Source organism: Bos indicus, chromosome 13 (assembly GCF_029378745.1).
Source record: "Bos indicus isolate NIAB-ARS_2022 breed Sahiwal x Tharparkar chromosome 13, NIAB-ARS_B.indTharparkar_mat_pri_1.0, whole genome shotgun sequence".
NCBI classification, from domain to species: Eukaryota; Metazoa; Chordata; class Mammalia; order Artiodactyla; family Bovidae; genus Bos; species Bos indicus.
The window spans coordinates 6,736,923-6,763,387 of NC_091772.1; the positions used below are offsets into that span (position 1 = coordinate 6,736,923).

General features: G+C 47.4%; 1 protein-coding gene across 2 annotated transcripts in view; it reads left to right on the top strand.

The window, feature by feature from the left end:
• The window catches only part of ISM1 (isthmin 1), a 92,017-nt gene that overhangs the window by 46,325 nt on the left and 19,227 nt on the right, over positions 1 to 26,465 (top strand). For both annotated transcript variants that reach the window (XM_070800700.1, XM_070800701.1), the window contains 2 exons: positions 12,873 to 13,112; positions 22,457 to 22,721. In XM_070800700.1, the coding sequence (XP_070656801.1) occupies positions 12,873 to 13,112; positions 22,457 to 22,721 (505 nt within the window). The remainder of the gene's footprint in view (positions 1 to 12,872; positions 13,113 to 22,456; positions 22,722 to 26,465) is intronic.

The window sequence follows — 26,465 nt, forward strand, 5'->3', positions numbered from 1 at the left end:
AGACAGACACACCCTCGTACCAGGATGTTTATCTTGGGGAGAGTAGCAGCATGTAAGTATGTGCTCTGGTGCACCCCCTTTCATGACCATCCCCAAAAGAAAGCCCCTAAGAAGCTCGGTCTTCTCTTTCCTTGAACCTCAGCTAACTGAGCTCAAGTGGGAGAATGATCTTTATCAAGAACAAAACTAGCAGGTGCTTTGTTTTTCTGGGGTCAGAATAAGAAATTGTATGGGGTCAAGGAGTTAACATCAATAAAGTGGCTGAAAGTGGTCCGGTGGGTGCCCTCTGCCAGTTGATGCTTGGCCTTCTGCTCTTCCCAATAAGAGGAGAAACCCACAAAAAGTCCTGCTTACAGATCATACTTCTCCATACTTGTTTCTACTTGTTAGTGCATTAGACAAGTATCCAGAAAAGGATCTTTTAGAGAAAATGAAAGAACCTTAAATGGTTATTGTTAAAGAGTCAGTAGATGGTGAGCTGCAGAATCAGAAGTATGGATGGTTTTACTTCCTTATGTTGGACTCCTTCACTCTTAAAGAATTTTCCACTTTCTCCCTGGCATTTCATATGCAAGCATTTCTTAACTTTCCCACTGGAGTCTGAAGTCTTAAAGACAAAACCCTGTCCAGATATGATTTTCATAAGAGTCTCTTGTAAAATGGATACATATCCGGAATTCCCTGGAAGTCCAGTGGTTTAGGGCTATGTGTTCCACTGCAGGGGGCCCAGGTTTGATCCCTGGTTAGAGAATTAAGATCCTGCAAGCATGTGGCATGGTCCTAAATGAATAATAAAATGAATTCTTGTCAAAGCTTTATTGAACTAGCTAATGAGAGAACTAGGAAGATGCTAGTGCCAGTTAAGTGCTTGTGAGGAACAGATATTTATCAAATTAGTGGAGAAAATCATGACCAAGTAGATTTGTAGGGGCATTGACCCTGTTATTCATTGTTGGTTTTTTCCCCAGTTTTGTTGAAATATAATTGATATATAACATTGTGTATATTGAAGGTATATAACCTAATGACTTGAGATACGATACCTTGTCAATGATTAGCATAGTAAGTTTAGTTAACATCCATCACTTCACATACTTGGAATTTTGTCCCTTATGATGAGAACATTTAACAAATTATTGTTTCTACCAGACCAAAAAATAAATTATATTTCTACAGGGTGGAAATCTCCAAGTTCACGTGTAACAAGAAATATATTATATTTCTACAGGGTGGAAATCTCCAAGTTCACATGTAACTTTTAGCCTAAGCCCTCTGTGTGTGCATGTGTGTGTATGTGTGTGTGTGTGCTCAGTTGCTCAGTTGTGTCCTATTCTTTGTGACCCTATGGACTGTAGCCCGCCAGGCTCCTCTGTCCGTGGGATCTCCCAGGCAAGAATACTGGATTGGGGTGCCATTTCCTCCTCCAGGGGATCTTCCCAACCCAGGGATCCAAACCACATCTCTTACGTCTCCTGCATTGGCAGATGGATTCTTTACCACTAGCGCCACCTGGGAAGCCCTAAGCAATAGTAAATAATAAGTGAAACAAAGGTCCATTCTCCTAGAGAAGTAACCAGGGACAGGCCTGTCATACTATATGCTCTGCTGGGAACTGATCAACTCGCAACCACCCTTTTGCTTTATTTCCAAGTTTGGCTCATTTCTCCTCACAAGGTATACGCTATTGAACTGCCTCACCACAGGCTCACGGCACCTGGCCCAAAGCAGATGCCCACAAAATGCCTGTTGAGTGAACCTATGAATAGAGCAGATCTCCATCCATTTATAGAAAAAGATTAGCCAAGCGAAGTCCAGGGCCCACAGTCGCATCAGCTGCCAGCTTTCCGAGCAGGGATCAAACAGTTTCCCTGGAGGAGAACAGAACAGCAGTCCAAATAAGAACAATCTGTACCGGCAGGTGGGAAAGGGGACCGGTCCTGGTGGGGTACAGCTTTCTCTTCACCTCAGGCCATAATCGGCCTATGATGGCTCTATAATTGCTTTATAGTGTCAGTAGGGGTTCCCCAATAAATGAACATTGCTGGTTTCTGGCAGCTAACAGAGCCATACAGGTGCATCGTGAAAGTGTGAGGGAGCATTGTTAAGTCTCAGCTCCAAATCTTTGAAACACTGGCTGTGGGGCTGTTAACAGAGCAGCCCCTGTGAATGATGGAAGCAGTAGGCAGGGGGATGTTTTTCAGCAGATCTGACCCAGCTTTGAGGCGGCAGGTGGAGAGATGGGGGAAGGTGCCGAGGAAGATAACATTTGCACTGCATGCCTTTAGAACCATCAGATTTTTGTTTAATTTCCTCACCCTCAATTTGATGTTTTTAGCCTTTTGGTATTGACTATTTGGAAAAGACTCTGATGCTGGGAGGGATTGGGGGCAGGAGGAGAAGGGGACGACAGAGGATGAGATGGCTGGATGGTATCACTGACTCGATGGACGTGAGTCTCAGTGAACTCCAGGAGTTGGTGATGGATAGGGAGGCCTGGCGTGCTGCGATTCATGGGGTCGCAAAGAGTCGGACATGACTGAGCAACTGATCTGATCTGATTTTCCTTTAATCATTGGAAAATATTTTTTTTCTGGGACAAGTGTCTCTTGAGGATTCTATTCCTAGGAGGTGAGATAGATGGATTGGGAGCTTTTCTCTAGTTCTCATCCTATGTTGATGAGAACAACATACTCATCCTCATACCCATTTTACAGAAGGAATAGCTGAGGTCCTGTATCAGCTTCTGCTGTGTAACAAACCACTCTGAATTCATTAGCATAAACCACAATGTTTACTGTTTCTCATGATTCTATGGGTCAACTGGGTGGCTTTTCTAGTCTGGATTAGCTCAGTTGGGGCCAGATGGTCTAACATAGTCTCCATTTGTGTGACAAGTCATTGGCTGGCTGTTTAGTCTAGGGTAGATTATCTGTTTCACCTATCTGCCTTCATCCCACAAGCTAGCCCAGGCCTCTTCACATGGTGGTCTCAGGATTCCAAAGAGCAATTTTTAAAAAAAAAAAGTCGAGCTCCAATATACATTTATCTCTGCTTACTCTTGTCCATCGGCCACAGTAAGTCACATGACCAAATGCAAAGACAGTATAGCAGACCACTACCCAAGGCATAGATAGTTACAGGAGGAATCTGCGGACGTTTTCGCAAACCCTACCAGTCTAGGTGCAAAGGTACAGAAACTCGCCTAAGCTCACAAAACTAGGTAGGGGCAAGGCAGGGCAGAGACCTAGGCCTCAGACCTCCTGGCCCAGGCCCCTTCCTCAACATCATAAGCCCTTTTCTAGGATTCCAAGGTGAAAGTCCAGTTCCCTCTAGAAACCTAGTTTACAGGTACTGGGAGCAGAGAAATTCATGGTAGGTTTCAGTGATGGGTCTTCACTTTGGGTGTTGAGAGAAATACATCTTCTTAATTAAAATAGCTGAGCAAGGGTCCCTCGGGCCATCCCCACCCCAGGCCAGTCTGAACTCTGCCAGTCTTTACCGTTTGACTTGCCTCCCAGGTTCCAACAGCAGAACACCAGCCTTGACTTGGTCTTGGGTGTCCCCCTTGCCATGTGGGGAGACGCTGCATCACTGCAGGGGCCTTCACCTCTGGGGTCTCCTTGTCCTGTTCTGTGCTCTCCCTCTGGTCATGGGAGGACTTAAGACAGCTGGGCCCTTTAGGCATGCTAATAATTTGATGTCTCTGCAACTTGGGTCCTGGAAAAGGATCTGGAGAGTTTACCACTCTGTTTTCCTTCCCAGATAATGGAGAAAGCACAATTTTAAAAATCCACAGTAATCCACATTCATTAAATATTTGCTTCAACTTTGGCTTAGAGGGGGAGCTGATCTCCACATGGCCGAAGTCCCCTGGTGGCCACCCTTGACCTGTTCCTTGATCCCTGAACAAGTTCAAAGTCAACCCTTAAATTCAAATCCCTCTCTCAGCACTCAGCAGACAAGACCTTCCCTTAGCTTACAGGGGCACCGGGCAGGGGGAGTGGGCAGCACGCGTATCTCACACCCCAAGAGATGTTATTTATGCAAGTGTCTCGTCTAGGCAAATTCACCACCTCCCTGGAGCAGAATTCTGGAAAACACAGTCTCTCCATCCACTTCCATTGGCAGAGATGGTTCAGATGATGTGTGAAGGTTTCTTTGGCCAAATTGGCTTCCCAGCCTTGAACTCTGCTTCTTACGTGTTTTCTTAGACTTGAAAGAATAATTCGCATCCCATTTCTGTCCATTCTTTAGTCTAACAGGACATAAAGGAAACGGGGCCCGGGGAGCTCTCACTCTGCTTTCTTTGCCAACAGCGGAGAAAAGCACAACTTGAAAAATCACCAATAATCCACACATTTTCAAGATCAAAGCTGTTTACAGAAGCATCCAAGATGAGCTAGTGGGGCATTGACTCCCGTTTTGTCAGCTGGCCCCAAGAGCCTTCAATTAAGAAAGAAGCACGGGGGTGGGAGACTCTCATCAGCGGCCCCTTCCCCTCTGGAGCCAGCTCCATGCCCAAGTGCAAGGAGTCAGCCATTCTTCATGCCTTCCAAAGCATCACCCAAGATCATAAGCGAGGTCACTCCCAAGCCCTAGAGTAAACAGCCCTCTGATACATTCTGCCCCCAAAATGGAAGATTCCTCAGCTATTAGTCAGACTTTCAACAGAAGGCTCCATTCCCAACCAAGATGAAACACTCCGGCATTCCTGAAATGTGATGTGCCTATGTCACTAGCTCCCAGGGTTGTCTTCAGGGTCCGACAGCAAAGATCGGAGTATAGTTATGGCCACTTCCCTCTGCCAGGACTTTGTCTTTCCCTGCAAAGGAGCATTGCGCGTTCATGCTTGCTGTAACATACAGCCATGGATGTCTGCTCTGTTCCTGCTACCTGAAGGGGTGTGATCACCATCACTTGCCAGCAGAAGGTGGCCAACCTCACCATCGGTGTCTTCAACAATGCGGGCTTCCCCCCAGAGATCTGGTTCCTTCCTCCCAGCCTGCGCTGAGAAAGCCTCCACCACCAGTGGGTGCCAGGCCTGTGGTCACCATCTCACAGCTGTCTTCCTGAGTTCTAAGAACAAGCAAGCATCCCCCACCACCTCCTGAGAAGGCAGCTTTTCTGCCTGAAATTCACACCGTTCATCCTTTGATTTTCTCTTCCTGGGAGCGCTCGCACCCCCAATCATGTGAAAAGATAATCACTGTGCCCTTTTATCCTTTTTTTCTCCCCAAACAGGGAAACTTGTGCTCTTCCCTTTGAAATACCACCCATGGCATTCTTGAACTTATTTTTAGACGTGTGGAAACATTCCAGACAAAAATCGATGCCCGGCACAGATAAAGCCCCAAGTGTGTTTATCGTGGGGAGAAGAAAACGGAGTGTTTTAATGTGGAAGGAGCGTGGCCATATGCCTGGATGCAGCGTGGCTGCCTTTAATCTGCAGAAAGGAAACAAGCATTGTCGATAATAATATGCAGCTGTCCAGCCCAAATGAGGACATATTGCTAATTAGCTATATTGTTAATATATTTTAAGGAGAGAGGCTGCAGTGAGGTTAATTATAATCTTTGTTGTTGGTTGTTCAAAGTCTATGAGACCAAAAGCCTTGCTAATAATATCTTCTTTAATATCTTCAATAGAAGATTCTTGGGTTTTTTTTTCTTTAGAATCCCACATAAAAGCCACATTAGGGGTAATGAGGCCTGTAGCCTGAGCCTAATTAAAACAACATCTAACTAAGCCTGTGGCCATCATTATCATCAACTAGTACTTATTGGGTGCCCCCCGAGCTCATTTGGAATTGGAGGGTGTGGGGTTTGAGATTGCAGATACGGCCTGTTCTTTGCCCTCCAGAAATTTGCCATCCCGTCTGCCTCCAAGAAGTCTGCCTGGTTGCGTTAATCTGGGAATAGTTACCACAGCCTTGAAAGAAAAAAAAAAAAAAAATAGGCATTAAAACTGTCCAAGCCAGCCACAATTTGTTACTAGTGTGTGCCTCTTCTGAGGTTCTGGAAGTGGTCAGATCAGCCCTGGTTTTCACACACCGGCCTTTGGTTGAGGTTTATGGAACAGGGCAGGTGGCAGTGATTCTGAGCACGGTTTTTCCAAAGGTGGACGCACAGCTCCTTTTCACAGCTTGATGGTCCTCCCTGGAGCTGATCGCCCTAAATAGCTCTGGGGCTTGGTTCTCCAAAGAACCCCTGCCTCTCTCAGTCCTGTGCCAGATGAGCAGCTGCCGACTCTGCTGTGAGTGCTCTGACCTCGATGTGGTCCATGGCGGTCCACCTTGGTCACAATGCAGCCAAAGGGATGGATCCCCCCCGACGTGGCTGAGGGCGGCGGCCGGACGTCCCGGCTCTTGGGCAGGGGATGTCCCGTGGAGAAAGTACACGAGGAGCAAAGTGTCTGGGCCTGTCATCTTGGAAACCGCGCCGGGGCTGCCGACGAGAGGTTTCCTCAGCCATCTTGGCAGAGCTTTCCTGGGAGCATTCAGAGCTAGTGATGGGAGCCAGGGAGGCGATGCCCACCCATAGAATGCCAGCAAGCCTCCAGCTGACCCAGAGGATGCCACCAGGGAAGTGGTGGCCTAATGGAAAAGTCACAGCATGCTAGGAGATAAAGCTTTCAGACCAAAGGCTGGTGGGTGCAGACATCTGGGGTTGGGCCTGGCATTTGTATTATTTATCCAGTGATCTCTTACTGAAGGCAGCAGAGTGGCAATAAGCCTAACCCCAACTCCATCCCAGCCTGATGGCCCTTGGGCCTCAGTGCCAGGCCCTGGGAGGCCTTGGGGAGTCTGCACACTCCGTGTCCTTTGCCAGGATCGCCAAGTTCACTGGCCCATCTCCCTGTCTGCTCTGTGATCGTCACCTGCTTCCCAGGCTTCATGGTACTCATTTGTTCAATCTTGGTTCAGACATTATTTCCTCAAGCAAACCTCCATTTCTCTTTAATACAAATGTTCCAAGTAAGGAGTTTTATAAGCCCTACCTCGAGTGCGGATGATGGCTTTTCCTGGCTTCCTCTGTTTTGTGAGTATCATCGTAGGTTCATTGAATGTCATGGATGCAATGCATGGCAGTCAACGACAATTTTTGTGTTTTGACACCCAAAGTATCTAATCCCGGTGCACCGAGGGCCCTTCAGGATGGCTCCCATGTTGTTCCGAGGGAACACCATTAATTCCTGAGTCTTCCTCGGTTCCTGCCACAGGAGAGCATCCCAAACTCACTTGACTTCCCCACCCCAGCTCTGGAATCAATCATTTGTCCAAGGAGATCTGGATTCTTTGAGGGCAAACACCTTGAAATTTTTTAGTGATAGGATTTTCAGACAAATGAAAGGAAATATGACATTACCCAGCAAGTAACGGGTTTGAGAAACGCAAGGTACAGATGCTGAAACAGTGAGAAGATTCTATATGTGGAAGGAGGAGGGAGGTGGTAGAGGGCGGATTTGGAAAGTCAGCAGCAAGGCTGAGCTCTTGTAACCTGGCTGACACCGTGAAGGTCTTGGAAATGATTCACTAAATGCTCGGTTGGTACCCGCATAAGCTGGGGATGGTACCCAATCCTGAGTCACTTTGCTGAACAGGGCTTTTCTCCCTTTATTGGTGGTCACAGTTCTCAAATTAGAGTCACACAGGGAACATTGCTACTCGCGCCTCGGTTGTCCTCGATGTTACTGTTTGTAGCAAGGGTGCAAGAAGTTCAGAGGTCATCATTCCAGGGCTAGTATGAAGGCTCTCGTGTGTTACCAGGGACCTCAGCCCCTCTATCTTGCCATTCAGCCACCTTTAGAGAGTATCTTCAACCTCATGCCAGCAGCCTCATTTCACTTCAAACACTTGTATTATCCACACTTCAGGCAGGAGAAAATGAAAGAGAGAAAAGAGGCAAAAGGTAAACTGACTCTGCCTTCTGTCTAAGAGTCGTATCAGGGACCTTCTACTTACATCTCATTGGGTAGAACCGTGTCACATGGTCATCCCTTCCTGCAGTAGGTGCTGGGAAATGAAGTTTTAGCCAGGCGTGTTGCCTTCTGAAATCAACCCTGAATTTAAAAAAAGAAGAATGGATATTGGAAATTGCAATATCTGCCACAATAATACTGCCATCTAAGGCAAAACACCAGGCTACATGAGCACAGAGCCTATTTTATTATTACTGTTAGCATTTTATTATTACCTTATTCCTATTTTTAAATAAGAATAAATTATAGAAAAAATAAGTTGTAGAATAATGGAGGGACAGGAGCTATGCACAAAGGTGGGAGAGTCAAGTGGCAGCTGAGTAGTGTGGCCACCGTATGTCATTCCCCTCACAGTTGAACAATGTGTGAGTGCAAACCACTTACTAGCTTTAGTTCTTCTGTTTCTTTATTAGTGGTCACGGCTCTCAAATTAGAATGTTGCTCCTAGAGCTGCAGCAATGTCACAGGTCGAAGGTCAACTCAAAGACATGTTGTGGGCAAAGTGATATTTTCCCAAACTGAACTGATGCCCTTGTCTCACTTGAATTCAAACCAAATGAATCAGGCAGTTCCTTGGAAAGAGTGGTACTATTTCTTAAAGAGCGGACTCCCCGAAGCTCATGTTTTCAGAGAAGGATGCTTGCTTTGCTGAATAAAACACCAACTGTTTAAATCTTCATTTTGCAATCCACCCTTCATGAGAATCCTCGCTCTGCTAGGATTGTTATGTGAACTCGGTGAGTGAGTTTGGCCCTGCAAGGAGGTCTTGCAGATGGGGCCTCTGCAAGGAGTGTAGTGTGTCTTTGAGAAAGGATGAAGAAACGGTGTTTTCCTTCCTTATTAGCAGACCCAGTCTACTGTCTCCTGCCCTAGATTCTTGATTATCAAAATAATGGTTGCTCCTGAATCTTGTTATTGATTGAATAAAGTAGAGCTTCATTTTATGTGAGCCATTGTAAGGCACCCTTCTCCTACTTTATCAGTGCTGTGTTCAGTCATGTCTGACTTTTTGTGACTCCTTGGACTAGCCCACCAGGCTCCTCTTGTCCAAGGAATTTTCCAGGTGAGAATACTGGAGTGGGTTGCCATTTCCTCCTCCAGGGGATCTTTCCAACCCAGGGATCAGACCCAGGGATCAAACCCACATCTCCTGCATTGGCAGGCAGATATTCTACCTGAGGGCTTCCAGTTTCCAAACAGTTTGAGAGTGTACCAAGGTTTGGAGGGAGCCAAGGTTTCCAGGTCAACATGTGTTGTAGAAAAGCAAGAATAATTCAGATATTCAGAGATCATGATTAGCACTTTTTATGATTTCCCATTCCCATCTTTTAGACACTTTGCAAACGCTGAGCTTGTTTGAGGGGAGGTGGGGGGAGGCAGGAGGAGAAGGATTGGGGAAGGATGGAGAGAGGCCACAATTGTGTGCATAGTTCAAGCCAAAGCATACTTTGTGCCCCCATCTTCCCAGCACAGGCACTTGTGGCCTGAATCGTCCAGCCCAGTTGCCCTGACTCTACATTCCTCTTTTCAAGTGTAGACCCAACCCACCCTGAGTTCTCTGGACCATCCTGCTGGGACAGTGTGGGATTCTTCTTATTGCCTGCTTTGCTTTCCATGGAGGATCGTTCAGCCACAGAGAGTCTTAGCTCATGTCTAAGCCAGGATGACTGTGTGCCTCTCCTCCCAGGAGAAATTCCAGAGTCAGATCAAGAAACCCGTCAGAACCCCAGCCCTTGTTTTATCAGCCAGCTAAGCCAAGCGACAAATATGCAGCCCAAATACCTTTCCTCTCTCTCAGAAGCAATGAACATGAACTTGGGCAAACTCTGGGAGATGGTGAGCGGCAGGGAAGCCTGGTGTGCTGCAGTCCCTGGGGTCACAAAGAGTCAGACACCACTGAGCGACTGAACAACAACAACATCTCTTCTTCTAAAATAAGAGTTGTTGTAGTAGAAAGACTGCTTCTTCACAAGGGAAAGGAAAGGGGGCACCATCTTTTAAAGATTTTTTTTTTTATGTGCACTATTTTTAGTCTTTATTGAATTTGTTAAAATATGGCTTCTTTTTTACATTTTGGTTTCTTTCTTTTTCTTTTTTTTTTTTCTTTTATTTTGGCCAAGAGGCATGTGACATCTTAGCTCCCTGACCAGGGATCAACCCTCACCCCCTGCATGGGAAGGTGAAATCTTTTTATTTTTTTTTAATTTATTTATTTTTTAATTGAGGATAATTGCTTTACAGAATTTTGTTATTTTCTGCCAAATATCAACATAAATCAGCCATAGGTGTACCTATGTCCCTTCCCTCTTGAACCTCGCTCCCAACTCCCTCCCCATCCCACTGCTTTTGGTTGTCACAGAGCCCCTGTCTGAGTTCGATGAGTCACACAGCAATCCCCACTGGCTGTCTGTTTTACATATGGTAATGTAAGGTTCCCTGTTAACTCTCTCCATACACCTCACCCTCTCTGGAAGGTGAGCTCTCAACCACTGGATTGCCAGGGAAGGTTCCCTCTTTCACCCAGTCTAGCAGCGTGTTCCGGTTGCCACCATGAAGCCAAGGCAGGATTTGCAGGGTATCCCTCAGGGTGTGGGAGAGCAAATCATGCACCCTTTCTGAGAATTAGATTCCCAGAACCTGCTGCAAGAAATTTTCCATGAGAAGTCAGATGTCCTCACTAACATTGTTGGGGATCCAGGGAGAAAAACAAGAGAATGAGGGCGTTCAGTGAGCTTGCCCCAGGCCACGATAGAGATGTTTTGTGTTGGGGAAAGAATTAGCCTGCCTCTCTCTCACTGTCTCTGCGTGCTGGATGGGACAAGCTGGGCATAATGCATTTGGCCTCTGTTGTGTTGAGCAATGTCCAGGAATGCCAGGGCAGCTCTCTCTAGGAGGCTATGCCAGGAGACGAAAGCATGACAGAGAGGTGACTGGAAAGGTGTGCAAAGACTCTGCCCCCGGCCACATCTCCCGAGCAAAGAGGAAGGGCAGGCAAAGACCTGATGAAGGGCAGCAGCTCTCCCCTCCCTAACTGCACGTTTTAAAGAGGAGCTAGCAGACAGGCTTCTTCCTAGCTCCGTCCTCTTCTCAGCCTCTGGGAACATTCACAGATGTGATCTCTGCACCAGGGAGTTTATTCCTCATCCCATGTCTGTTTAGAGAGATAGAAAAATCCAGCCCCTCAGGTCAGCTGTTTAATGAGATGGTCATCTGCTGCTTGTGTTCCGTCCTCAGCCCACTCTTGACCTCGGGTGCTCAGAGTCAGGAGTGTTTTGATCCCAGATGTAACCCCTGACTGGGTCCGAGGCGCTGCAGGCAGAGGGGGCGGGGAGTGCGTGCGGAAGCAACGTGCTGGGATATCCACTCCAAAACCCCCAAACATGCCCAAGAATAACAAGGACATTAACCGCTGACCCAAACGCGGGTGAAATTCTATCTCCACATCGCCCTCCACCAGTAAACACGAAAATGCTACCCCTTAGGGGATGGAGGAAGCCTCCAACCAGAGGGCCAGGGAGAAGGCGAGCAGAAGCTACTCTGGGAAAGAAGTCCAGCAACTTCCACGCTCTCTGATCACTGGGAAAACATTTTCCCCCAGTGACAACCAAACACAGACCTTTTTTGCTAGCCTGGAAAAACAACAGACTTGCAACTTTTCACGATAAAGACCCTCAATTTGAGAACGCCTTTGTGTGACTTTTTCTTGGGCTGTCCCCCACCTCTCCATCCCCATCTCAGGTCCTTCTCCCCCGCTTCGCTCTGTCCCAGCCTCACTGGCCTTCTCTCTGATCCTCAAGTGAGCCAAGTCATCGGCATCCCAGGACGGTCTTCCTTGCTTGTCCCTCTGCTGTGTTCTTTGCTCAATAATTGCAGCTGTTCAGGTTTCACTTTGCAAGCTGCCTTTTCAGACAGGTCTTCCTCAGCCACCTACATCGTGTTGTCCCTGACCACTGTCTGTTACTTTTCTTCTGAGCAATCACTGTTCTCTGATCCGACCCTATTCATGTGTGTACTTGTGGTTTATTCCCCCTGGTTAGATGTGCAGTCCAGTAGAACAGGGCCCGTGACTGTCTAGTTCATGGCTTTCCTATGCCTAGCACATGGTTGACACGTGTTGACTGGATGGCTGGAAGGATGGATGAGTGGATGACTGAAAACACTGAAGGCAGGAAGGAGGGAAGGCAGAAAGGAGGGAAGAAGGTTAAGTAGGTTGATAAGCAGATGGATGGAAAAGATGATGGATGGACAGATGGATGGATGAACGGATGGATATAATCAATGACTTGACTGAAATATTTTCAGATCTTTTGCTAACCCACACCAAAGAAACAAGCTCTGGACACTGGGGTTATAACTAAAGCCAGAGTGGTTAATCAATTGAAGCTGTGATAAGCAAACTATAATTTGATTCCAGTTCTAAATGAACAACTGTTCTCCATTAAGCACTTCAAGCTCCATCAGGCTCTTCATGTTGACATATGTTGATGTTGGATAAATATCCCATAATACACTGTGCTATGCTAAGTCACTTGAGTCGTGTCCTGCTCTTTGCGACCCTATACATTGTAGCCCACCAGGTTCCTCTGTCCATGGGATTCTCTAGGCAAGAATACTGGAGTGGGTTGCCTTGCCCTCCTCCAGGGCATTTTCTTGACCCAGGGATCAAACTCATTAGCCCTCAGAAAATCCCCAAGTAGCAAGCTAGGAAAATTTTTCTGATAATTTAGCTTTTTAAAGATGGGAAAACTTAGCCATGGGAAGAACAATGATTTGGGAGTGCAACCCTGGCTTAATTCCAACTCCTGGAATTGTCCTCGTCTCAAATTTTTAAGGGTAGCATTTCTAAATCATGCTTCTCCTGTTTATTTGTTTATTTGCTTGTTTGTTTGTTTCAGAATAACCTCAACATGGAAAGTGCCTCGACATCAGAAACCAGCTTTCCTCTGTCCAAAGAAGCACCCGGGGAACATTCAGACCACCAGGCTGGGCACCAGCCCATCCCCAGACAGCAATTCCAGCAAGAGGTTGGGCACCCTTCATTGCAAAGAGATGGCCCCAGATCCTTTCTCCTTGACCTACCCAACTTTCCAGATCTTTCCAAAGCTGATATCAATGGACAGAATCCAAATATCCAGGTAATGCTGGGCAACTGAAAGGTGGAAGAAAATGAAACAGTCTATGCCTTTGTTTTCTGATCCGATCCCACCTCCCTTTTTCCCTTAGCCCTTTGATGAATCCTGTTATCTCTGCCAGAGCAATGTTACATCGCATCTGTGTAAACCCTGGATTGTAAGATGCATCGTTATTTTCTGAACCACTGAAAAAAGAAAACAGTGCTAATTAGAGTATGGCACATCCAAGATTATAAAATTTATCCAGATCTGATTTCAGAGCTGTTGAAATAGAAAAATAAAACAAAATAATATGCTCTGAAATTGATGAAAAACGGTAGCTATAGGGAAAGGCCAGTCTAACGCGTGAGTAGATGAGGCAAATTATCATGTGATTTCCAAGACGCTCAGGAATACAAAGCCTCTCTGCCTTGCCTTGATCTCCAGAAGTTCCTTTAGGAGGCAACAACACTTCAGTTGTCGCATTAGTTGCGCTAAAGTGTAAAACAACTGATGAGAAATTTCGATAAGAATAGAGTGAAAAATAGAAGTTCCTAGCAGATAGCGGAATGCATGCCACTAGGATGGAGTGGGATGAAGCTGAAGAAACAGGAGGTTAGGGAAAGGGGCTCCTGGAATTGAAATTAAGAACTCTCATCGGCACTGAAATAGCACAGTCTACTCAGTAAGGCAAAGGCGGATCTGACTTGACTCTCCCAACGTGTTGAAGCCAAACATGTTGTCTTCTTCTGATATTATCAGTAATGCAACTAATTCTCCGCAAGTTACCATTTGGTTTGCTTGCCCAAAGTCACATGGCTAGTAAACAATAGTTGGGGCTCAAACACAAGTGTTCAGGCTCCCAAGAAAATTCACCCTACCAGTCCGTGTGTCAAAGACAAACTCCTCATTTTGAATTTCACTTGCCCCTCCCTCTGTTTCTCCCCAGAGATGGGCCTCATGGTGATGGAGGGAGGCCCGTCTCCCTGGGCCACCTGGCCCCTGCACACCCCTGTCCTCAAGTGCTGGCTTCCAAACTTGTAAGCTTTGTCCTCAGTTCTTTTCACTTGGGGAAGGGCAGTTCAGTTCAGTTCAGTTGCTCAGTCGTGTCCGACTCTGCAACCGCATGGACTGCAGCACGCCAGGCCTCCCTGTCCATCACCAACTCCCAGAGTTTACTCAAACCCACGTCCATTGAGTTGGTGGTGCCATCTAGCCATCTCATCCTCTGTCGTCCCCTTCTCCTCCTGCCCTCAATCTTTCCCAGCATCAGGGTCTTTTCCAGTGAGTCAACTCTTTGCATGAGGTGGCCAAAGTACTGTAGTTTCAACTTCAACATCAGTCCTTCCAATGAACAGTCAGGACTGATCTCCTTTAGGATGGACTGGTTAGATCTCCTTGCAGTCCAAGGGACTTGTAAGAGTCTTCTCCAACACCACAGTTCAAGAGCATCAATTCTTTGGCACTCAGCTTTCTTTACAGTCCAACTTTCACACCCATACATGACCACTGAAAAACCATAGCCTTGACTAGATGGGGAAGGGCAGCTTGTCCTTATTCTTTCTCTGTATCAAATTCCAGTTGACTTCCACGGCAGAAAGAGTACACCTCAGTTAGAACAATACACCCACCATTCCCCTACCTCCCCATGTATAAAATGTTGTGTTAGCTACTGGGAAGTTAAAAAATGTCAGACCTTAAATGTAAGGTCTTCCCTCCAGGAAATGACCTGGGTGTGAAGGTTCCAACTGCCACCTAAGAGAATGCCAGAAGGATCGTGGAAGCGGAGCAGAACAAGTGCTGTGCTCCATGGAAGGCGGACCCAGATAGACGGAAGGGTTGGGAAGGGACCTGATCATTAGGGCGGGGCAGAGACGAGGGCAGAGAAGTGAACAGTGCTCCGGAAGTCAGGCTTTGACAACCCGTGTGCTGAAATCATGTGCACCAATTCAGGTTTCTGATAGGTCTTGTATCAATCCAGCTGATTAATCAGAAAAACAGGCCATTTTCTCCATTGTCCTCTCTCCAGGAACTGTCCACATGGCTCTCTGATAAAGAATACAGGACCCACTTGGGGGAGGTGCAGACTGACCAAAAAAGGCATAGATAACCCCTTACTGTTGCTCAGTGTGACTCCCCATCCCTCCCTCCTTCATTGACAGGAAGTGATTTTTCCTTGTTGATGGATTTTTTTGGCTGTAGGACCAGACCACCCTTATCCCAAGGGTGCTTAGCCCATGCCCAAAACAATTTGAGGTTTGCTGCGGCTTGCAGTTTTTTTTTTTTTTTTTGAGAGATGGGCAATCTCATTGTGGAGCTTAATGCTGAGGACTGAGCTATTAATGCCATCAATTTAAGAGTTACTGATATAAACTTACAAGAAAAGGCCTGGATACAGGGGACTGGAAGGTTGCAGTCCCCATGTTGGAAAATTACCAAGTTCATGGGCTCCACCTAGGACTGAATTTCTAGGAGAATTTATCTAGGAGAATTTCTCTCTCCCAGATAAGTCCATCAGTCAGAAGTCCCCAGACATCACTTGGGTCTTTTTAAAATATTAGCTGAAATGTCAAGGAAGAACAGTGATGCAAAGGCAGTTGAGATTCTCAGATCTGGGAAACCCTGACGACTTTTCCATAAAAAGAAAAGGGCAACCATGAAATGCTAAGCCCACGCCAGCCCACACGATGGATTTGTACATGAGCTCAGAAAAGCCCCAGAACTCACAATCCATTTTTCATCAGCATAAGCTGTGCTGTTTAGCCAGATGAAGAGAGCTTTGCAACAGTACCGCTGGGCTTCCTGAGGGGTGAGGAGGCTGTTGGGGTTGATGGAGAGAATTATAAAGCGAGACCAGGGAGCAGAGAATACATGGAGGATGAATCATGAGAAGACCACTCTTGAGACCCTCCGACAAAGCCTCTTGGACTTTCATAAAACACAGTTTTTATAAAGTGGAAATCATTTGTCCTTGTCCCCTCTGAGCCCACAGCCACCTGTTTGTACAGACTTCTAACAGGTACAAAGCAGTCAGCGTTTTGTCTTCCACTGGTCTCAGCACTGCCCCAGTACCTATGGGAAGCTCGCCTCCACGCCCCTTCAGAATGGGCTCCTTTGGAGCACAGGGTGGGAAGGGAACCAGGCTACTCCTATGAGTTCCCTAGATGTTTCTTGAGTTTCCTTTTGTACAGAAGAGATCACTATACCTCCCAAGAGTATAGGTTTCCCCATTGCTCCAACAGGGCAACCCGTTCCTGGAAAAATGGACTTGAAGCAAAAGATGCTCCAACCCAGATACCGTCACACCCAAGGACCCAAAAAGACCAAGCCAGTGCGGTCCTGCTGCCTGTTGGCCAGTTGGGTCATCCCTCTGCCGCTTTGCACAAGCCCCGTGACTGATAACTGCCTGGGGCCAGTCAGAGGAGTAGAGGGGCCTGTGTTTTATTGATCTAATGACCTGTTGGCCCCAAAGAAAGGAATACTGAGCTGTGTTCCTGGCCTTCTCTCTCTGGGAAGACCAGCAAAGAAGAGCGCTGGTTGCTCAGAAAGATGCTCAAAGAAAGACCGATGTATGGTACCCCTGAGAGCTCCAGCCCTAGGTCTGAGTACAAGTGTGTGTGAGTGCGCATACACACACACACACACACACACACACACACACACACACACACACACACAGCTGGCTGCTGTAGCCTCAAGCCTCACCACACGAGTAAATCGGCTCCCTGGTAGTCCTTTAAAAGGTGAGGTGCTTTCTCAAAGGGGGTGATGGTTTTCATGCTGACAACTCTTGCCCCTTCCTCAGAGCTCTACCATTGTGCTGAAATCCACTGGCTTGACACAGGGCTGATGCAGCCAAGCAGACAGCCCCACCAGTCACCCTAGGCCATCCTCTCGTCCCGGGGAGCGGACTGCAAACAGGTGAAGGCGTACCGGGGTCGGCTTCCACTGCCGGGCCGTCTGACCTCGTCTCCCCCTCCCCCTCTGGCAACCTGCCCCCAGCCCCCACCCAGCTAGCCCTCCCTGGAGCGGGGAGCACACAGGCATTTGATACCCCTGTCTCTGAACCACACCCCAGCCCCGCCCCCTTGTCTGCAAGCACTTCCCACGCTCCAGGGCTGGGGTCCACAGTCTCCCCCTACGACCACCACCAAACCGCCCACACCTTTCCAAAGAGACAATGCTGAGCTGGGCCTCTTGACTTTTAGGAAGGGAAATCCTTTCAAAAGCCCAGCTTTTCAGAGCTTTTTTTTTTTTTTTTTTTAAATAAACCGCTGAAGCCAGGTGGCCTCTGTCCCAAGTGAATTGGGCTCTTCATTTTAAGACTGGCTTCAGGCTGTGGAAGTGAGTAGGGGGTGGGGGTGGGGGGGAAAGCCCAACAATGCACAAAATAGAAAGAAATAGCCTCAAACTCTTGAACCCAATCTCCATATTAAATTTAAAACAAAACTAGAAGTTGGGTTTTGGCAACAAATAAATAAATAATCCACTCAGGAAAGAAAGTAAATCCCCCAGGGCAAGTTCAAGCAGAACGTCAGTATCCTTGGCTGGGTTTCTGCTCCGCAGCTGATGGTCAGATAGCAGATGCAGAAATTTCTAAAATAAACTCATTATTAGGCTCACTGCATCAATTCCTTACCACAGTAGCTATTCACCACCAAATATTTCTCTTTTCTGGGTCCATCTGAGATTCGTATTCATTTCAACCAATGTGTTTCTTTCTTTTCTTCCATTGAGGGAGACTTAAAAATAGTCTTCTAAAAGCCCTTTTTTCCCCTTGTGCAGACTTATTTACACGACTGCAGGCCTCTTGATGTAATCAGATGAGTTGGCCAGGGCTACAGGTGTTGTACGTGCTTCTACTTCTGATTTTCCCACCTCCTTTCTTCCTAAAATTCTTTTGGGATGGCAGGCCTGGCCGAGTAAGAACCAAGAAATCACTGTGCCCAAGACATGGACCCACACCCTCCTGGAGACAAGCTGATTCTGTTCTGATTCTCAAGGGGGCCCTGCTGTCCCCATCGTGAGCCCGAGTCCACCCACCTCTCTTTGGGCTCCGGCAGCACCATTTCTGTCAACCAGGCTTGGCCTCTGTGGCTGCTGAAGGTTACTTGACCTCCGTAGGCCTCAGTTTCCTTGTCTATACAATGGGAATAACAATCCAGGTGTAGTACCTTTGTAGGACAATACTCCATAGTGGTAGGGTTGTGCGGATTAAATGGGCTTCCCAGGCGGCGCTAGTGGTAAAGAACCCACCTGCCACTGCAGGAGACATAAGAGACAGTCGATCCCTGGGTCGGGAAGATCCCCTGGAGGAGGGCATGGCAACCACTCCAATATTCTTGCCTGGAGAATCCCATGGACCGAGGAGCGTGGTGGGCTACAGTCCTTGGGGTCGCACAGAGTCAGACACACAGCTGAAGTGACTTAGCTTCTCATTAATCACAAGGATTAAATGAGATCATCCATGGGAAGCACTCAGCAAAGTGATGCGGGATGCTTCCCCAGATTGGTGGACGCTGGCTGGTGATGGCAGCAAGTGTGAAAATGACAGAGGAGACCAGTATAAAACAATTAAGAATCAGGAGATCTCGTTTTGAGAGCAGCTCTCCTCCTTCCTTGCTGTTCACCTAAGGAATGTGAACTCTCCAGGCCAGTTTCTCTGCCTGAAATGTGGGGCTAGCTTTTGTAGAACAAGAAGTGATCCCTGAACAGGAATGCTGGAAGGCTCAAAGCATTCATGGCGCTTACCTGGAGCTGCCAGAGTTGTTTTGAGAGCACCAGTGGGTCTGAGAGGGAGGGATTATATATCTTCCTGGTCCTTTGTGTTCTTTCTTTGGCATTTGTCAAGGAAGAACGGTTACATTATCGGGGGCGTAACCGTTTGCTGCTCTGTTGAGGAATCATTTCAACTCCCAGGGCTTCTCTTCATCTCTGGGAAATAAACACAAACCCAAACTACCTGGTCACCGAAGCTCTCAAGCTTGTTAGTCTTCTAAAAGGGCCAACAAGTTAGAAGATTCTAGAAGATTCTCCTGAGTTCCGAAGATCAAGCCTTCTGTATTCTCAGTGTCGTTAGTTTATTGCTGATTAGACTAAGAATTGTGTTCGTTTCCCAGTGGAAAGTGCTCTTCAGTGCTAAAGAGTGTGTTTCTAATAAATGTTTGAACTTTCAAGAGGAAGAAAGAAACTGGTAATAGTGCAAAGGATTTTACCCTTTCCTAATTTTGGACGGAATTCTCAAACTTGGCACCTATTCTAGTCTCTCTTTCTTGGATCTGACAACATTCAGCAAGAAGTTGGACTTGGGTCTTTTGGAAAAGTTATTTTTCTTTTACTGTCTTGATTCATGGTATGGAAAAATCCAGAAGAAACAAATATACTAAAGATGCTTCAATGCTGTGTATTGAAGACGCCAAAGGTAAGATCTAGCTCGTCAGCCTGGAAATCCACTGTGCTCCCTGCCACACCTTCAACTCGTCACACTGATTATTGTTCAAGACATTTTTATGAACAGATTCTTTGATGCTAAAGAACATGTAAATAAGAGTGAGAGCAACAGGAAGCATAAAACTGATCTCCCTCTACCTCCTTCCATTCGAGAAGTCACAATCATGCTCATTAAGTCTTTTTAATTGGATGCCTATGAAATTTCACGTTCAAGATTAGATTTGTTCTTTTGATATCAGTCCGAGGTTTCCACATTCCTAACTGCAGGGAAGGGTGGATCCTAAGGTTTGCATGGTTTTTGTTTTGTGTGGGGGTTTTTTTTGTTTGTTTGTTTGTGTTATTTTTAATTCAGTTGGAGCAGTGGCTAGAAATGAAAGGGGAAAAAGAAACCTCTAAGCTGATGAGATTTAGTCATCGATAATAGTTTTTGGAGTAAATTTGTATTTTGCTACTCATTGCCTGGCCAGGCAACAAATCTGTTTTGTTTGGATCCAAGCAGCAGTTTGGGGGGAAAAAGAATCATATTGACGGTAATAGCTTAAAACATGGAATTGTTTTGATTCCCAGCTTGGAGAAATTGCAGGGCACGTTTTGTTTAGGCAATCCCTTTGACTCCAGCCTGGATACAAACGGAATACCAAAACTGTCCAGCCTGTTCCCCCTTATCTCCTACCCAGAGACTGATCTTATTACCATAATTGCAGGCTTGCCTGGCTCTTGGCAGCCTCACGCCTCCAAGACCCTTAATAGCCTTGCAGACAATTGTTGCGGCTCAGTTGTTCTGTCTGCAGGCATGGGGGCTGGGACTGCATAGGAGAAAGGTTGTGTCTTCAAAGGCTGGGCATCATGGTATCTCTGCTGGCTCAGGTCCATGCAACCCAGCTGTGCATGCCTTCCACTACATCCTTGTAGGGTTGCGTGTGGGTCCTGGGCACTGTCCCTCTCCAACAGCCATCCCTCCAGCAAACAACAGTGATACAAGATGAATGATGTAATTCTTCTTTTTGTCCTTTTGGGGGATTACTAAAAGTTCCATAATTATTTATAAATATGCAAGGGATGCTTACAAGACTGGGGTGATGGTGGTAGCATGGAATCAAGCCAATGGTGCCCTCGTAGGCATCCCACACCAGAGGAGATGCTCTCGGCCTGCCACGGCCCAAGTGTACTGGGGTAGAAGACCACACCCTGGACCTCGTGTCTGGACCACACAAGGCCACCATGAGCAGGGCAACCTCCTTTGAACGTCGAAGAGAGTAGAATTCAAACTTTTCCATTCCTGAGACAAAAGGAAGGGTCTGTTTGTCTCAGGGATTGGCATGACCCGGTGCAATTTGGCAAAGCATCTCAGCAAGCCTCTCAGATGTCGAGTTAGGGCAAAGCTAGAAGAGCATCTGCCCAGTACATCTTGCGCTGATTACTTGGAGCGCATGTTTCTGATTCATTTGCACATAACTCATCCAGGGGTTGTTGCAAGAGCCGTGTGATGGCCAGAGGAACCCAAGGAGTCTTTCATTATGTTTTTAAAACAAGTTTCTCTATGTTGATTGTCTCTCGGAGCCAAGAAGCTGCATTCTTTCAGCCCTGTGACTTCCAAACGAGGCTCCGTAAATCCAAGAGTGAGTTCTGACCTTGACTCTGGGACTGTCTGCTCTGACCCTGAGGGTGGGTTAAGGAGGAGTCTGTGCTGAGTCTGGTTTCCGAGATGAGTGAAACTCACAGCTGGGACAGCATGGACCTTATGCTCACATCTCTACACGACCTGTGGCATCCAGCCCCTACCGGCATCAGTGGGCTCTGGGCTCACCTGGTCACAAGAGGGGACAGGACCTAGATGACTGACTTTTTGAGAGACAGTTTGGAAAAGTTCATATGAGGACAGGCTCTGGAGCTAGAACACCCATGGCTGCCAGTTACTAGCTGTGTGATCTTAGGCAGCCTGTTAACTTCCCTGTGTCCAGTTCTTCTGTCTATAAGAAGCTGTCTAGCCACTACTCTGAAATTTAACAGCTTGAAACAACAATCACTGGACTGCTCGGGTGCTGTGGGTCAGGAATTTGAGCAGGGCTCAGCTGGGAGAGCTCGTCTCTGCTCTAAGTGCTATCAGCTGGGGTGACCCGGTGGTGCTGGAAGATCCAAGATGGCTCCCAGCTCAACTGACTGGGGCCTCAGAGCTTTCCAGGGACTTGGGGAGCCTTTGTTCTCTGCTGTATGGCTCCCTCATCGCATGACGGTCATGTGCACAGTAGTCTAGACTGGGCTTCCATACGTAATGGTAGGAACTTTCTGAGAGAATGCAAATGGAAACTTCAAGACCTCGTGTGGCTGGTCACGTTGACACACCTACCACATACTATGAGTCGTTAGGCCAGCCCAGACTGCAAGGGAGGGGATGTAAACCCCGCCTCTTGGTGGGAGGTGCGGCACCCACAGAGCAGAATGGGAGGAGTGGCAAAGATCCTTTCAGATCAGTAACCACAAGGGCCGATCAACAGAACCAACACTATAGAGTTGTTTTGAGGATGAAGTACATTAATATATGGAAAGCCTTTAAAACAGCGCCTGGTACATGGTTAGTAAGTGTTCCGTTTTATGAGTTGTTCTAGTGCCATTCATGGTACACGTTGACTCCTTGAATTAAAGACTTCCCAGCAACGTAGTCATCCGTAAATCAGGGGCCCTGTGATACACTGCTTCCTCCCAACGCAAGGCCCGTGGGCATCGGTTCCTCCAGGCGTCCCTGGAGGTTCTCCCGCCGCCCTGTCACTGTGCAGCCTCCGCTTTCCCTCCCGCGGGAGGCGCGTTTCCCTCCCGAGGGAGCCACGTTTCCCTCCGCTCTCTCAGACTTTCTCCCGAGGGTCACCTGGCGTGGAGGCTGTTGACTCCTCCTTGACCCTGGCTTGTTTTGAATTCCTCAGGTCACCATAGAGGTGGTGGATGGTCCTGACTCTGAAGCAGAGAAAGATCAGCACCCGGAGAATAAACCCAGCTGGTCAGTGCCATCCCCCGACTGGCGGGCCTGGTGGCAGAGGTCCTTGGCCCTGCCGAGGGCCCAGGGCGGTGACCAGGACTACAAGTACGATGGCACCTCAGACGACAGCAACTTCCTCAGCCCCCCCGGCGGCTGGGACCGTCCGGCCCCGGGCCACCGGATGTTTGAAACCAAAGAACAGCCAGAATATGGTGAGTTTACCACCCAGCAATATAAAATCCGTGCAGAGAATAAACAAGGACGATGAGGCCAGTGGACGTGGAGCCAAGCAAAACCCTGTTTACAGTGTGTGGCTTTGAGTCTTCAACAAGGCAGACCTCATACAGACTCTGTCCACCCCGTCCACAGAAGGCCCAAGAGGCCCCCTCACCACATTTTTCTAGAAATACTATAATTTTAAAATAATGCCAATTATCCTCGGAAAGGTTTTTTTTTTTTTTTAAGTTAGGGATCTTTGAGGTCCTGCTTTTTTTTTTTTTTCCCCCAAAAAATGACAAAACCACTGAAATAACTTCCTCAAATAGTGTGTGCGTGCTCAGTCGTGTCCAACTCTTTGAGACCACATGGACAGGAGCCCAGCTGCCTTCTCTGTCCATAGAAATTTCCAGGCAAGAATACTGAAGTGGCTTGCCATTTCCTTCTCCGAACTTCCTCACGTATTTGACTGTAAAAACCTGTATTGAAAATCCATTTAGTGAGAAAGATGTGCCCAGCTGTCTCCTTTGACCAGGCAACTATGTTATGTTTACCACTGGTAGTGGAGTGGCCCTTAGAAACCCTCATGGACATGTATGTCTCAAGTTATCAAAGTGAGGCATCCCCAGCAGCAAATTTCAAGACCCCGAGTTGGGACTTTCAGTTTCCCATGCTTTTAGAGTAGGATAGGTGAGACAACAAGCAATTTCTAAGTTCAATGGCTTAAAATAATCCATGTTCATTTCTCACTTAAGCTGGGATGGAAGACAGGGTCAGGGGAATGTGGCTCCACCCAGTCATTCGGGGACCCAGACTCCTTCCATCTTTAAGCCCCACCAACTGTGAAGGCCTGAGAATCACCCACTGGATGCTCTGCCTCTGAGAGAGGCAGTAGAGAGACAGAGCCTGTAAAAGGCTCTCATGCTTTCAACCCCCTCAGCCTGGAGAAGACAAATCACATCTGCCCAGATTCTACTGGCAAGACGTTGTCATATGATCCCATGTAGATGCAAGGGAAGCTGGGAAATGTTTTCTGTGTGAACTAGATGAAGAGGAAACCGATTTGGAAAGCATCTGGCCAGTCTTCATGAAGAATCAGGCAGGGTGCCCCACGTTATAAATTTAATATGTTACAAATGCATCCACCATGATGATGGCCTTGTGGTTCAGCCTCAGCAGACTCAGGAGCAGACGGTCTACAAGGGTGACTTGTTTTGCACCATTTGCATTCTCACCCTTACCCCCATTTTCAGCAAAAAGGCCACTTGTATATTGGCAAGTCGTTTCTGCCTGCTAATAGATGATCCTAAGCAACGTCCAAAAGAGTAGGACTTTCTTCCCAACCACGTCACTTAGTCGCAACTGACATTGAACACATCTTCTGCCCATCATTCTGCTAGGTACTGGGAATCCAAAAAAGATTAAGACATGGTCCTTCCCTGAAGAGCATCTCACCTGTTTTTGAACCAAAGGAGAAAACTTAGTAGATGGAGCAAAAGAATGCCACAGTAGAGATACACAGTAAATGCTAGAGAAGAAGAAAGAGAGCTCCCAGACCCCACCCAACCACTCATAAAACCTTCCCCTTTCCCAGAAGTCCAATTTATTTTCCAAGAAGGATTGGGAACATTAGCCAACCTTTCTGTAGCAGTTGCCTTCCACAGTCCCTCTTCATAGCAGCTCTCAAAAATTAGCTCATTTAATCAGCTCATTGAGGCAGAGACCCCACTTTACAAATGGGGAAAACTGAAGCCTGGAGAAGTTAAGCAACTTTGACCTAAGATTCATCTCAGACAGTCTAGGTACGGAGTCTGTCCTCTTCATCACTGTGTTATTCTGCCTCTCGGGGGCAGAGGGGGCAGCACATCCTTTAGGGCAGTAAAGTGGATCTATAAAGGGACAGTTAGATTGGAAGACAGGAATGGGAGTAGAAGTCCAGGGCTGAGCTGTTGAACAAGAGAAATACCGAGGATCCCAGAGTGCTGGCCTGACCCTGCACAGGACTGCAGCTTAACCTGTCTGCCCAGCCCACATGGAACATGGTCTCTCTGAATGAGGCTCAGACCCTCAACATCACAATCCATCCACTGCCTGTGAAAACGTAATGCCTATCCTGGGCCCAAGCCCCTTCCCTACATATCTCCAGGTATGGTCCCCAGGCCAGTAGATCAGCATCCTCAAAGACAATAAAAGAAATGCAGACTTTCAGACCCCACTCCAGGACTGTTCAATTTCAGACACGCTAGAAAAATGAAAGTGACAGGGTCAGTCGCTCAGTCATGTACGACCCTTTGCAACTACTATCCATGGGATTCTCCAGGCAAGAATACTGGAGTGGGTAGCCATTCCCTTCTCCAGGGGATCTTCCCGACCCAGGGATCGAACCAGGGCCTCCTGCACTGCAGGCAGATTCTTTACTGTCTGATCCACCTGGGAAGCTCCTGATCTGGAAGCACGAGGCCCCACACACCAGTGTTTCTCAGTATGGTTGCCCATACTCCTCTGGGCATTTATTTTTTAAATCCCAATGCCTGGACTTCTCTCTAGATCAGTTAACTTGGAGTCTCTGGGGTGGGACCCGGGCATCAGGGATTTTTAAAGTTCCGTGAATGACACCAGGGTGCAGCCCAGATCGAGGGCCACTGCAGTCCTTCCATGGAATGTGCAGGAGTGAGACCTGGAGTCCTTGTATGCTTCTTTCTTTTTTTAGTCAAGGTCAGCAGGTGATTCTCATGCTCATGGAAGTTTGATGATCACCACTTAGAAACAGTTTTTTCATCTAAAGTTTTTACACAATATATTCTGCTGAATTTATGAACATTAAGAACCTCCCCCTCCATTTCCATCTTGAGGGTAGAATTTGCCTCTGCTGGAGCAGTTACTTTCGCTGTCACAGCCACCTTCACCCCAGATTTCTAGATCTACAATACCTGGGGGTTGGGGCGGTACCCTGTGTCTGCATCTTACAGCATCCCTGGGTCGTGGAGAGACTTCCATCCTGATGATTGTGAGGTCTCTCTTAGTAACACTGCCATCATTAAACTGTGGTTCAGTCATGTCTGACTCTTTACAACCCCATGGACTGTAGCCTGCCAGGCTCCTCTGTCTACATGAACAGACCGTGGGGTCGCAAAGAGTTGGACATGAGTGAGCAACTAACAGACACACACACTCCCGCATTGCAGGCAAATTCTTTACTGTTTGAGCCACCAGAGAAGCCCTAGACATCAGGATTCCTACTTTATAAAGTAAATCTGGTCCCTTTATGGAATCCCTAAAGCAGTGCTTCTCAGACCTTCGCTGCTGCTGCTGCTGCTGCTAAGTCGCTTCAGTCATGTCCGACTCTGTGCAACCCCATAGATGGCAGCCCACCAGGCTCCCCATCCCTGGGATTCTCCAGGAAAGAACACTGGAGTGGGTTGCCATTTCCTTCTCCAATGCATGAAAGTGAAAAGTGAAAGGGAAGTCGCTCAGTCATGTCTGACTCTTAGCGACCCCATGGACTGCAACCTACCAGGCTCCTCCATCCATGGGATTTTCCAGGCAAGAGTACTGCAGTGGGGTGCCATTGCCTTCTCCGACCTTTATATGCATACAAATCACCTGGGCATCTTGGTAAATGCCGTGCCTGAAGCCACAGATGAAGAAAAGGGGCGAGCGACCTGGTGAAGCCGACCATGCTGGTCCTTGGACCACACTTTGAGAAGCAAGACTGTAAGTGTGTAGCTTACAAGCTACAG